At 33.4% G+C, this 14,539-nt stretch overlaps 2 protein-coding genes and 1 non-coding gene across 3 annotated transcripts; all 3 read right to left on the bottom strand.

The window, feature by feature from the left end:
* Positions 1-5,266: 5,266 nt before the first annotated feature.
* LOC145609708 (malate dehydrogenase, cytoplasmic-like) lies at positions 5,267-8,778 on the bottom strand. Its single transcript, XM_081665168.1, has 7 exons — positions 8,622-8,778; positions 7,580-7,738; positions 7,292-7,467; positions 6,292-6,569; positions 6,025-6,160; positions 5,757-5,868; positions 5,267-5,632 (listed from the first exon to the last, which is right to left on the bottom strand). Exons 1-7 carry the CDS (start codon positions 8,662-8,664, stop codon positions 5,538-5,540), a joined length of 999 nt encoding a protein of 332 aa, XP_081521294.1. The 5' UTR covers positions 8,665-8,778; the 3' UTR covers positions 5,267-5,537.
* On the bottom strand, positions 8,118-8,236 carry LOC145609890 (small nucleolar RNA snoR126). Its single transcript, XR_014106162.1, has one exon. It is a non-coding gene; the product is annotated as a small nucleolar RNA snoR126 (small nucleolar RNA).
* A 4,739-nt stretch (positions 8,779-13,517) lies between the features above and the next one.
* LOC145609649 (cotton fiber protein) lies at positions 13,518-14,539 on the bottom strand. Its single transcript, XM_081665100.1, has one exon. It carries the CDS (start codon positions 14,366-14,368, stop codon positions 13,661-13,663), a length of 708 nt encoding a protein of 235 aa, XP_081521226.1. The 5' UTR covers positions 14,369-14,539; the 3' UTR covers positions 13,518-13,660.

The raw sequence follows: 14,539 nt of genomic DNA, 5'->3' as shown, positions 1-14,539 counted from the left end.
TTTTTTTTTTTTTTTTTTTTTTTTTTTTGTATAGTAGTTAGATTTTCTTTAGGGCTACAAAAGTCAAAAGTGTACGCTTGTTTTTTGACCGTTAGATAAAGAGGTTTGAGAGTTTATAAGAAGATTTCGGACCAAAAATCTACTTCCACAAATACAATTAATATTCAATACAAGCATACTTTATCGTACGGGTGTATTTGTGTGTGATTGTATATGTATAATTGTAAAATTATAATAAATTAAGGTGGACAATTTAACTTTTTTTTTTTTTTTTTGTTTTTTTGTTTTTTTTGTTTGATGCAATAGACTATTTAACTTTGGGCGTATTATTATGTATTTTTCCATAAATATGTAGTTTTCTATGGCAGCTATATACTACCTCCGGTTTACATTACTCGCAATAAAGGGGTATTATTTGTGAGACATAAAATATTCCTTTGTTGCGAGTAATGCGAATCAGAGATAGTATTAACTTTGACTGAAATTTCCATTTTTCTAAAAAATATAAACTTAGGAAATGAGCAACAATATTAATACTCGTAAGGAAAATAAGCTAAACCCATTACCAAGTAACTATTAATATTGTTAATTTGATCATCTGGTTAGAAGTTCGAAATTCATTTTATGTGCTTAAGTGATGGTTATAAACATCTATAAAAAAAAATCCCTAGCTATTAGAATAACAACTGAATAAGACTGCATATATAATCCATATTCTATAGAAAATTACTATTTTTTTTTATCAAATTTGGGAGATTGGGCTCATCCACTCATATAATAAGGTAAATGAGCGGGAGAGTTTAGACTACATACTGTGTTATGTGTGTTTATGTCATAAAGTAATTAATACATTATGTGTGTACATATGTATTTTACAATTTGCATTTGTACAATTAATAATGTAGTGAGTAGTTGTCAATATGTAGGGTAAACGAATATATCAAAACACATAAACAACTTCCCTTCTTTCAAAATAATAAAAAAAATCTGTAAAAAAGTTTGATAGATAAATTACTTAGCTCCATATAAGGAGTCATGCAAAATTGGAATTTTAAATAAGGAGTCACAAAGTAGTAAAATCTTTTATTAATTTATTTTAATTTATTTCCTTTTACAAGATAAAAATCTTGATAATTAAAACCCTACAAAAACAGGGTTAATGGGCTAATGTCTCTCACCAATTATTAATCGGTCGTCTTGCCTGTTGATTGTAAGAGGCCTACCTATAATGAGCCCAAATTTTAAAACACTCAATTCAAATCATTTAACTCTAATTGAAATATCTTCTAGCGTATAAGTTTGAAATTATGGAAAGTCAACTTTGACCAACAATTCCATTCAGAACAACCTTATTTTTTATTTAAGAAATATTTAGCTTCTATGTGTAGCAAAACACAGCAGAATAATGTACTTATCAATCGTCAAATGTTGTACCTTTGGTGGAGAAATGTCGATCAAATTAGTCAAACTAAAATTCGAGTAATTTTATTCATGGAGTGTACAACATAACATGTCATATGTGAAAACTTGAAATAAATCTAGCTAAGCCAAATCTAAGTATTTGTTAATATGCTACTCGCATTTATTATGATAACATTTGTCAAGAGATATACAATAGAAAATGTCAAAACTTATGTACGCGGATTAGGAGTAGCTAATACAAGTATTTATTTTCTCTATTTCAAAATGTAATGTCTATTTCATTTTAAACAGTCTTCATCTTTGGTCATCAATATCTTTCGTGACTTCTATTATGTATTAACAGTTAACATAAGACATGTTCTAATATAAATCGAGGGTCAACCTTTTGCATGCACATGCATTTTCTAGTCTCTTTTGAACGCCCCAACCAGCAGAATTTCACGCAATTAAACACATAACATAATGATACGTAGTATTATAAATGGATGATAGTGCCTATAATATTGAGTTAATTTGAACTTTTGACGACGACTATACTATAATGTACTCAGAAATAACGACCACTTTAGAAATAAAATGTCAAATCACAGAAATTGATGCAGACATTTCTAATCTATAGTTTTCAGATAGTTAAGTGTAGGCAAGTTGAACATGATCGGTTAATCTGCTGGATTATAATGATGTTTTCAAAGAAGGCTAGCAATCATACGAAATTACAGTTAATAACAGCTCACACACGTAACGTACTTTATGATATTTGATACTTTGTACTAATTTACTAAGTATATTACTTGCATAATTTGCTGAAAGAGATGTACGTTTTCTCATCTCTCGTCTCATATTACTACTAACACTTTGATCATACATGTTAATTGAATATTAACAAACAGTGCAATTTTTACATACCATTAATAATTTTAGATATCAATTACTAGTTTATTAAGTAGAAAAATGTTAACAATTTCTCATGTCCGATCAAATCTTAAATTAAATATACGTAATATAAACCAATCTGACTATAATTAAAGTCGTTATTCAATTAAACATAATTTTCTTTATGAGTATACAAATTTTCAATTAGGAACTAAAAGATAGGTACGTCACGACTATGGTATGAGACCAACACCAACGAAGCAATCATGCATGTCTAATTGTCTATCGCACATCCTCCCTAGATCGATTTGCCACTAGTGGTGTCACAATCTTCAAGTTGCATATGTACATATGTACATTCAATCGTTTGTCTATGGTCTATCCATGCAAGGTCTAGGTAAACGGCGCTCATTGGATGCCTAATAATACTAAGACTTCGTAACATGAGTTTTTTTTTTTTTTTTTTTTTTTTTATTGAAAAGTCTTAAATTTGATGAAAGAAGCTAGGTCTAACCGTATAAGTGCGCACAATTACATCAAAAGACCACGAGCCTAGAAAATTTTGTTCAGGCTAGAAGATGTGAGTTGTATTATTGGGACCATGTATGCATGTAATTAATTAGTAACCTTAATCTTAATTTTAGTCTACAACTAGTTTAGACACTCAACTACTTCTTCCGTTAATGGTTATTTGCAACAAAGGGGTATTATTTGTGAGATATAAAATATTCCTTTGTTGCAAATAACCATTAACGGAGGAAGTAATTAGGTATTTTCAAAGTCGTTTACCTAGCAAAAGGTATCAACTTGAGTATCATTTTCCTATTTTAAGGAAGTGATTGAAAAACTTGTTATAAATATTTTTTTTCAACTAATTGATAGCTCCATGTATTTAGACAGATGCATCCTATCTTTGGCCGCCATTTTAATTTCCTAACTTCACAATTGTGATCAATATGCGTTATAATTTGCTAGCTGTGGAATAACAGTGATATTGATTGTTTCAAACTGTTGCCCTAATTGAAAACAATAAGCATTCGAAAGAGATAGGTGGATAGAATAATACAGTTGATTTGGATAATCAAATTTTAGCTGGCATAGAGTTAGAGCGCACTCTTAAAAGTCATAACTAATTGTTTTGGGTAAAAATACCCATGCCATGTGGCCCTATCAAAAGGCGACATGTGTCACCCTAGGAGAGGTTCAAAGTGGACCTATCTCCATTTGACACGTGGCACCACTCCCAATCACTTGGAGAAAAGACGGCCTTCTGGGCCCAAGTCCCAAAAAAGCCACAATGCGGCGCAGCCCACCAGTCTTAAGTTTCAGTGACATAGACAAGAGCACAAGTCCCGAGAACCCTATAAATAGGGAGATTCCCCTCATTTTGAGGACACGTTCATTTATTACATTCAATCACATCAGAGAAAACACCTGATCTCGGAATCCGAGAAGATATCACTTTACTTTTTCCGCACCTTTTACATTCTACGTACACGTTCTAACTTGATCGTCAGAGGCGGAACTCCAACCTTCTAGAGTCTCCGCTGTTTTACGGGTACAAGCGTCCAAAACCCTTGGTGTTGTAACTATCCCAAGGGATACAGAAAACCCCGAAACACTAGTCTTTAGTCCAAAGGTCTCACTAAAAAAATAATCGAAAATAAAATTAAAAAAAGCAAAATGAAGTAGAATAAGTTTTTAGCTAATAATTACGATTATAATGTCTTTAAAAAAGTACCATTATAAAAAAAAAATTATTGGTTGATTTTGATTTATTTTTAATGTCATAATTAATTATAAATCATTTATCTAATTTTTTCATTTTTTAATTTATTATTTTGATTTTTTTTTTTAATTTTCATAATTAATTTACGAAATTTGGTTTTTATTGTTACTGAAATAAAAATATAATTCGTAAATTAATTATGAAAATATTAAGAAAATAATAAGTAATAATTTTTTTAAAAAACATTTTTTTATTAAATTTGACATAAAAAATAAATTAGAAAATCAACTAATAAAATTAATATAATGATAAACATTTTAAGAATGGATACCGTTGAAAATTGAAATACCATCCTAGATTCATAGGCATCCCAAATTCCCAATGCACACATCCATAGAATAAGGCTGGGCCTGGGAGGGGATGGGCATATGTCACTTAGCCCACTCGTTTCTAATTTTAAGTCTTCTTTATATCTTAAGAGTCTTAGCTCACTTCTTGGATTCGACCTTCATGAGACAAGTGTAACTTTTTCAAGGGCCTATTAGAAAGGTCCCCAATAAGTTGAACTGTTGAAGTTTATGACGCAAATGTTTGTGAACATAGGATTTCACACATGCTACGTTCGTAGTTTCAAAAAGGCTCAGCTTCAAGGCAGGTTGTGAAGCCATATATGTGATGGTCATTCAACATTGGCATGATCGAAACAGGTGATATATGTGATGGTCATTCAACATTGGCATGATCGAAGCAGGTGAGAGAACGCCTCGACCCCTTGGCTGCGGATAGTCAGATCACTAGATGTTGCATGTTAGTCTAACACAACTAGCCAAAATGACCACAAGTATTCAACATCTTAGATGGTATAGTACCATACATGTGAGAGCAGATCGTCACCAACAAGAGCAGGTCGTTGTACAGGGAGGGCAGCCATCTTGTGAGCTAAATAGATTCAGGCATAATAAATAGATGTTGATGAAATTCTTAAAGCCTCAAAAGGGATAGGACTACTTTGCCCTGTAATCATGTTATTGATAACTATAAGCCCATATGATTTTGTATACAATATTATCCTCAAGTTTAATGGTAAAGCCATAGTTTTAAGGAATAAGCCATAACTTAACTATACCACTTTAACTTGCTGGTAGAAACAGCAATGAACCAATCTCTGCACACCTAAAAGTTTACAAGCTAATAGAAAACAGTTAATACACAAAAGACATATAAATAGAATAGCATCGAGGATTCAGGAACCAGGAGGATCAAATCACATAAATGTCAAATGTATGATACAGATAAGAGGATTGTGCCTCAACACCCCTCTGATTATCATCTCACTGCTATGCAAATTCTTCCATGCCTATAAATTTAGAAGAAACCTTGCAAAAATCAGTCTTTCGAGAGTAATGGTCTGCCACAAGCGGAGCCAACTCAATAGTCTCACAAAGGGGCTTATTGCAAAACTTTACTATTACTACTCGCATAAACTGAAACAAATTGGAAAATGGGACTGAGCTTAAGCCAGGCATGAGTAGGCCAAAGTCTTCTCTTCAACAAGCTCTGCTGCAGTTGCATCCATTTTCTGCCTTGATGCATCGTCAATAGGAAGTCCTGAAAAACACGCAACAAAGTTAATACTCAGAATAAACAGACAAGAATTGATTTTTCAAACTACAACCATATTCAATTATTCATTATATCAGTGTGAAAATTTTATCTAATACTGGTAGGTTACCTTGAACGATTTTCCATTCTCCATCTTTACATGTCACTGGGAAAGAGTAAATGATTCCAGCTGGTACATTGTATGAGCCATCAGAGTACACACCCATAGAAACCCAAGTACCCTGTAAAGAGTAATCAAGCAAGCATTACACACAGCTACAACACTTGAAGCAGAGAAAGAAAACAGAAATTTCTTCACTGTGGAATTGTCCACAGTATGACAGTAGAAATATGAGAACATAGATCAGTTACCAAAATGAGCACAGATGAAAACTAACCTCTGGGGTTCCGAGGACCCAGTCACGGATGTGATCACAAGCTGAACTAGCAGCTGACAAGGCACTGGAGAGCTTTCTTGCTTTGATGATGGCAGCACCACGTTGTTGCACAGTGCTAATGAACTCTCCGTTCAACCTGCAAGGCACAATTGAAAACAATGCCGCCAAATTTAAACCCGAAAGAAAAAAAAAATATAAAACGTAAAAAAAATTTGAAAATCATCAACAAATATCATTAGTAGTTCTCTTAAACTCTCTTCTACTTACCATGCATCATCAGCAACAAGCTCACGCACAGACTTATCACCACCAGGAGTCTTCACGGTTGCATGGTTCACATCAGGGTACTGGGAAGATGAGTGGTTTCCCCAGATGATCACGTTCTTAACATCAGATACTTGAACACTAAGTCTTTCTGAAATCTGGCCAAGAGCCCTGTTGTGGTCTAGCCTTGTAAGACATGAAATGTTCTTTTCTGGGATTGATGGAGCGAATTCCTTTAGAATCAAGGCATTGGTGTTGGCAGGGTTGGCAACAACCAAAACCTAAAGCATCAAGAATAGAAAAAAGGCATGAGAAGAGGCAATTTAAAAGAAAATGTCTATATCTACATGCTGCTGTTCAGAAAAGAAGCATGTGGTCTCATCAAAATTAGCCAAACGATGAAAAACAGGGCAAACACCAGACACATATTGATATTGGAAACCAAGTGACCAATTAGAAACAGATAGGTGATAAAGCAAAGACTGAGCAATCATGAGAACTGGACATCAAGCAAACATGAAAATTAGAAACCAAATAGACAGTTGAAACTTGTCCATAAGTGGCACGAAACATATTTCACAGCAACTTCACTTCTTTCCTTGGCTATTCTAATACTGAACAGGGCTCAACAGGCTCAAATAAAACAGGACAGGGCACTAGGGCAGTATGATACAAGTAGTTCAGAACACCAGTCATAAAGGGCGAGTGATGCAATCTTGCAAACTGAAAGCAAGAAATTTAATCAGCAGATCTGATGGTCGTGTTTTCAATTGTATTTACTAGGAACTAGCATACAGAATAACACCATGTCATTGATTTCTAAATATCATATAATTACTTAAGACCTTGAAGGACAGAGAAAAAGTAGTATAAAAATATGCCAGTAGTGAATCATGTACATGATTATCATAGCCAATTTGATATTGATAAATGCTACTCCAGTGTACACCACTTATTACAACTTCTATCAGAATTTACAGATAGATTGAGCTAAATAACAAACCTTGCAGTTGGGGGCAGCATGTTGCTCAAGAGCAGATGCTTGAGACTTGTAGATTGACACATTCTTTGCCATCACATCCTTCCTCTCCATGCCTTCTTTCCTTGGGAATCCACCAACCATGACAGCAACATTTACACCTTTGCAGGCTTCAGCAGCATCGGTTGAAGCAACGATACCTAAAAATATGGATAATAACAATTCATAAGTTCAAAGGTCAACAGATAAACAGAGATCCTCAACATATGAACACACTTCAAACTCTGCATCAGAAAGTCCTTAATTGCCAACCTTTAAGAAGTGGGAAAGCAGCATCAACAAGCTCCATTTTCACTCCATTTAAAGCCTCAGCTGCAGGAGGAATATCGAGCATGTGTAGAATCACAGGTTGGTCAGCTCCTAGCATCACTCCCCTAGCAATCATGGGAACAAGAGCGTATCCAATTTGCCCTACATGTCCAAAAAAAAACCAAACAGGTCACACAACTTCCACAACAATACAACAAGTTACGAAAATGTAAACTGTGTTTAAATCACAAAAGTACAACAACATAGCTGCATTCAAATACCACAATGCAAAGTCGAACAAAGCAGATATAACCACACACCCAAACACTGTCATTTAACACGAATTGCGATATAAATACATAAACGCTTGGACACTTAAACCACACAGAAGGATATACAGAACTCGTTCAAAGTCCGATCTATGTAATTACAAGGGCACGATACAAAATCGAAATCCAAACACCACAAACACAAACACAAACGACACAAAACTAATCCAAAATCGATTTACGATTGGAATAAGGTTTAAGATACGAATGTTTAGGCTCAGACACGCACAAATGCGGTCATCAAGAAAGTATACATAAAAATGTATACTCGCAATTAGTCTCAAACAAACGACTAATTCAGCATCGAGAAATGTTTTTGTCATCACTGCCTCAACAACATCCAATCAAATCAAATCTTACCACTACGATCTCCAATTCAATTCATTTGTAGGTCATAACAGATTCATTATTAATCTATAAAACATCACAAAATCAAAAACAAAACCTCAAAATCACGAATCTAATTCAAAAAAATACACCAAAACACAAAAAACAGCTAAAAAAACTGAATAATCAAATCATAACCAAACAAAAAGTTAGATCTCACATGCAGATTAACACATTAATCAAATCAACAAAAATTTAACAAAAAACTGAAACAAATTAACAAAACCTAGATCAATCGCAACAGAAAAAAAAAATCATATACGAATCAAAAATAGATCTGGAAAACTAAAATTGAATCGATGAAAACAAAATTAGGAAAGAGAAATTACCGGCGGCACCGGTGACGAGGACGCGAACTGGTTCTTTGGCCATTTTAGAGCGACGAATTCGAAGGAGGAGAGAGAAAGTGAGATGAGTCAAGCAGGTGAGTGGAGAAGAAAGGTTTAAGAAGTGATGTGAGGAAGAGAGAGAAACGAGAATCGAGGTATTTATAGCTGAGTGGAAAGGGTGTTTTTTCGGATTAATTATTTGTTTAATTAGTTATACGACGTCGTTTCTGTGGGGTTTGGATTTTTATTTGGGGTTATGTGGAGAATTGGCAAGTTAGATTAGATCCGTTGTGTTTGTGGGTTTGAAGAATGGTTCAATGTTAGAGAACACGTAATTATAGCAATGGGAGTATAAATGAAGCATTGTAATGAACGTACAAAATTAAATTAAATTATAGTGATGGGAGTATTAACGAAGCATTGTAAGAATGGTTCGATGGGAGTAATAATACGAAGTACTTGTATTATTCTGTATTTTTTAGATAAAATGAGAAAATAACTACTCGTAATCAACTTATATCTGATATGATAATTATAAGGACTAATCCAAATTAAACAAGATAATGACTAGTAAGTTTTAATGAGATTTAATTAAACCAAATGATAAGATCTAATAATATACTAAAAAGTTTGTTAACCTAGATTAGACTGACCAAGTATTACATGAATGATTAAAATGAGATGAAAAAAAGTAACATGTAATGTCACCTTATTTACTTGCCACTAACCCCGAGCCTTGACCCCCACAATCCCACATAGCAATATATGTAACCCATTCTATAAAGCATTACTCCATAATATATGTAAAACAACTAAAGGCTAAAGTCATAATCAAGGTGTGGACAAAGTTGGCTAAATCTTTGAAGGGAAATCCCAAGTTCCCAACCCAAAAACATCTCACACATTCTTGTACTCTTGTTACATTATGGTTTGTTCTTGTACTAGTGTAGGAATCTTATAAATTGACTTTGCTTAGCCATTACTGGCCTGGGTTTAATTAGCTCTGTCTTTGTTTTATTGTGGTGAACATGAGTTGGTGACTAACTCCAAATATATAAATACAAAAAATTAATAATGGCTGATATTTGAGCAAATGATCTAGTCATCTGAGCCAAGTGGCATTATTTGAACCAAAGAAAGTGCATAAAATCTTCATAGCAAAATGGCTCTACATTAAAGCATAAGGACCAACCATCATAGGTTCATAGGAGACATATGATATTACACTTTATTTAATTTGCTTCATGATTTTTCCTAGTATATAGTTCATTAAACTTAAATACATCACCGTCATACATATCGATTTCAAACAAACTAATAATAAAGAAGTGGCAAATAATAGAAGAAAAAAACCATTTGGAGAACATCTTTCTACAAAGGATCAAACCTCGTTGTGGGGTCTGATTTACCTCTAAATCTTACCGATTTATCGTAAATAACTACACTTATAATAATATTTCAATATCTATTTACGCTAAATAATATTTAGCTTGTTTTCAATAATCTACTTATTGTATTTAGCACTAGCTAATATATATGACTAGGACAAGCATAACAAATTAAATTGTTAAATTACATGCATCATTATTCCTCAGGCCATCTTAAGATTCTTAACATGCCCCATGCCTCCCTTCCTCCAATTATCTCATATAGCATGCCAAAATAATTGCCTTAATATGGATGTTGACTTCATAATTTAGTACGTAGTACTCCCTTTATATTTAAGGTATAATTAGCCTCAACCACACCAATTATGACTTTTAGTGCATTAAGCAACACCACCATTAACTAGTATATCCCAAATAACATAAACTTTTGTAATTAATGAGCAATAGCTATCCTAAATGATATCGATGATCCTAGATATCTGTATCACTGTATAGTTGTGTCATTTTAGCTATTATAAATGATAAACATTTACGACAAATATTGCATCCATTGCAAATTAAAAGTTGATGCTAGTTTTCATTTTATAACCCAAGTGAGCTACTCCTCTTATTGTCAATTATATTGGTTTTAGGATAAAACCTCGTTGTGGGGTCTGATTTGTACTGCGGACTTTTGGGCTTAACTTTCTCCGTCTCTCGTATGCTCCCCCATCTGTTATAGCACTAGCTACGACTTATTTGACATTATTGTTAATTTTTTGAGAAGAAAATTAAATAGACTAAAATATTGTATTAGTAAAGCTGTTTGGAAATTAAAATAATATAGTGGCTTTGTACGGATTAGTTGATAATAATAACTTAAAGTCACTAAAGAACCCATTATTCAATACGAGTATAGTACTTTATCTAATTTAACTGTCATGTTGTACTTCATCATCTATTACGGAGTATGTGTCAAGCATCGATTTTTTTTTTTTTTCAATTGTTTGCTTTCTCTAATCCGGCAATTATGCTGAATTGCTGAAGTAATTTGTGGAACGGTGGAACCTGTGTCCATACTTCATATAGATGCCAACTAATGGACCTTTAAGGGTTGATCACTTGATCATAAAAAAAAAAAAAAAAGTTTGCAAATGATAGTCATGCAAATGCATTAGTTTGGAATGTCCGGAAATAATATATGGAGAACTGAACATGAAATAGGTTAAACTTTGTGAAGATTTCTAAATATAACCATATATTTAAAACTTGTTTGTCGATCTTAATTTCACTTATTTTAGGTGTCATTCGTTCTGATAATTAAGATAAATAATTCTGATAGGGGTTAATGGGTTTACACAAGTACAAAATACAACTAACAAAGAAAGTTTTATAAGGTCATAATCGGATTCATCAATTATAACTAATTAATTACTAGCTTACTATTATTAGTAACTTGAAAACAAAATACTACCTCCGCTTCTTATTACTCGCAACAAATTCCTTTTTTGGAAGGTTCACATTACTCGCAACAACTTACTTTCTTTCCTTTTATGGTAGGTTTTTTCTTAAAAATTGACAATTTTATCCTTACTTATTTTATAACTCATAACATTACTACTCCTAATCCCTACTAAAAAAGATTCCCTCCCTCACTTTCTCTCTCCTTCACATGGACCACTTTTCTTTCCCTCCCTTTTAACTCCCCTAATACTTTACCCCTCCCCTTAATTAATCCCCCTTCAATCTTTTGCCTCGGCCTCCGCAATCTTGTACTTTGTTGCGAGTAATAAGAAGCGGAGGTAGTATATATATAAGTATACAACTAATAAAGTGATCATTATTCTTACTATAAGTATATAATGGGTTCATTCTCACCAAAAAAAAAAAATAATATAATGGGTTCATGACTCGACAAATTACAAGTTTACAACTCGATCGACTCATTCTAATTCATTACTTGATTAATGTAACTTGTTTAAGTTTTTATTATTCCCAATATGTTTTGAACCGCCAAACTCGTTATTAAATATACTGAGTTTTATCCGAATTGATTATGATCTGAACCGATTACAACCCAACCCTATTAGGACCCGATCTATTATAATCCGAAACCCGTTTTAAACTGGCAAAACCCATTTTAAAACCGAGCTCAACTCGAACCGATTCCGACCCGATATGTTTGGACCCAAAACCCGCCTTAAACCGACAAAGCCTATTTTTAAACCGTCCGAGTTCAACCCGAACCGATTATGACTCGAGCCAATTACAACCTGACCGATTAGAATCCGACCCGAAAGAATTGTAATAAAAAAACCAATCGAACCGACCCGATAATGAATCTAACCCGTTATAAACCGACCCGTTTCAAATGAAAAATCGATAAATCGAACCCAAAACCAAACCGTAAACACGATTGACATCCCTATGTTTAGGTAATAGTTTTTCAGACAATTTCCCACACAAATCAAATAAGACCATTTTATACAAAAGCAGTTCTTTAAATTTCAAGCTTAAATAGATGATATAAGTTTAGACAAGGTCGATTTGGATAACAAATTGAACAGATCGATTGAGTCTAAATTTTTAGTCCATCTAACCTAATTATGGTGTTTGATTTTTCATGTGTCAATAATACTTGAAATCCTTTGAAAACTAATACTTCTATATAGCCCAATTTAGTGTTACTTTGAGGCTCAAGTTCAAGTCCAAGTCCAAGTCCTCAACAAACACATGTGATTTCTTGTGTAACCTCATCTCTTATATCATTGACTCACTGAGCTCACAAATTGACTACTCCCTCCGTATTTTTTTAAGTGTTACAATTTTTATTTTCGGCCGTGTTTTTTTAAGTGTTATACTTCCTTTTTTGGCAAAAAAATACATTAAAATATTATATCTCTCTCCTCTCATGGTCCCCACCGAAACCCACTACTACTTTTTTACTACTCCATCCGTCCCTAAATTACATTCTTCTTTCTCTCTATTATGTGAGGAATTAATGCTAGAAAGAGGAATGTAATTTAGGGACGGAGGGAGTATATTTTTCCTCTAATATTCATTACTTTTTAATAAACTATTAACCCCACTATATTTCTTTTACAATTTTTTAATACTCTAACTACCCCACTTACCTCTTATTTTATTTAAGTCATTTAAATTGTCTAAAATTATGTGCCGGTCAAACTGTAACACTTAAAAAAAATACGGAGGGAGTAATAACGTTTATTATAGATTATTAGAGTTACACATACGAATTACATCCACAATCTATAGATGTGAACTAAGAAAACTAATACAGATCGAGTAATAAATTTTTGTATTGTACTACAATTCATGAATCATGACTCATTATGGCGAAATTTGAAAGATATTAATAATAATTAAATTCATTAAAATAAAACAAACAAACACTCCTACTAACTTTGCTTCATCCATACACTCTTAATCTCTTATGCTATATATAAAAAATAAATAAGCTATCTAATTCTGAAATAATTCACATTCCCTTAAATAATTTCATTCCCTGTACACATTCACAAACCCATTTTAAAAATAGTTCAACCAACAAATAATTTAATTAAAAAAAAAAAAAAATGAATCCATAATAATTAACACATACACATATTAATTATATAACATACTTCTATATATATATCATTGCATCAATAATTATGCACTGCGAGCTAACATCTCCTGGAACTCAATTAGAGACTGTTCTCTTTGAATTTGCATATCTTGACGAAACTTTGATATAAACTCTTCTGCCCTTTCATCAACTCCCCTTATATTTGGCATCGACGAAATATACTCCTTCCAGTTATTATTATTATTATTACTACTACTATTACTATTATTAGTAGTAGTATGATTCTTTACTTTCTTTCTCTTCTTTCCACCACTACCACCCCCACCGCCGCCACCCCGGCTTTCAACTCGTACCATACTACCACCACTTGATGCTGATGCTTCATTCATAGCTTTATCTCTTGTAACATCATTTTTAATCACTTCTTGTTTCGACATCGATGATGAAGACATGGACGATTCCCCGAAAAGTCTATCGATATAGACGGTTGCAGGGCTATTATGCCCGGAAGCGTACGGCTGAAGGTGTTGATAGTTGTTGTATTCCTTGTAGTAATAAAAGTCACGTGCTCTACCAGCTGACGAGTGCGGCCTTGGAATAGAACGACGACGGCGTTTGTTGTTGTGGTCGAGATCGAAAAGACGAGTGGCGGTTCTCGTGAGGGTTTTAGGGAGGCTACTACTACGGAGGTTACGGAGTTTAGGGGAGACAGAGGATGTGAAGGAATTCCAAGCCTTCTTTGTGGAGGAAGGTAGCTGTTTTAGCTTCTTAGGGAGGTAGAAGCAAGACATCAATAATAGGTTTTGATAGATTGTTTGGTTTCGTAGTTTAATTTGTAAATGATTTTATCTCTTTACCTATGATGTGGGTTTTAAATGTTTGAAAGGATGGCTTTATGCCTAAGTTTTGGGTTATTAGTACAATATGTATTATGTTCTTGCTAGGCTGGGATTTGGTACAAG

This window comes from Chenopodium album, chromosome 23 (assembly GCF_948465745.1).
Source record: "Chenopodium album chromosome 23, dcCheAlbu1.1, whole genome shotgun sequence".
In the NCBI taxonomy this organism is placed as follows: domain Eukaryota; kingdom Viridiplantae; phylum Streptophyta; class Magnoliopsida; order Caryophyllales; family Amaranthaceae; genus Chenopodium; species Chenopodium album.
The sequence above is the reverse complement of the archived record's forward strand: the minus strand, read 5'-3'. Positions and strand labels throughout refer to the sequence as shown.

What these genes read in the sequence shown, in the direction of transcription:
- LOC145609708 (XM_081665168.1), bottom strand. Translation starts at nt 8,664, where the DNA reads ATGGCCAAAGAACCAGTTCGCGTCCTCGTCACCGGTGCCGCCG. An exon ending in CCTCGTCACCGGTGCCGCCG is followed by an intron (nt 7,739 to 8,621) that starts GTAATTTCTCTT and finishes TTGGACATGTAG; the next exon opens with GGCAAATTGGATACGCTCTT. An exon ending in GGGTCCTCGGAACCCCAGAG is followed by an intron (nt 5,869 to 6,024) that starts GTTAGTTTTCAT and finishes TACTCTTTACAG; the next exon opens with GGTACTTGGGTTTCTATGGG.
- LOC145609649 (XM_081665100.1), bottom strand. Translation starts at nt 14,368, where the DNA reads ATGTCTTGCTTCTACCTCCCTAAGAAGCTAAAACAGCTACCTTCCTCC.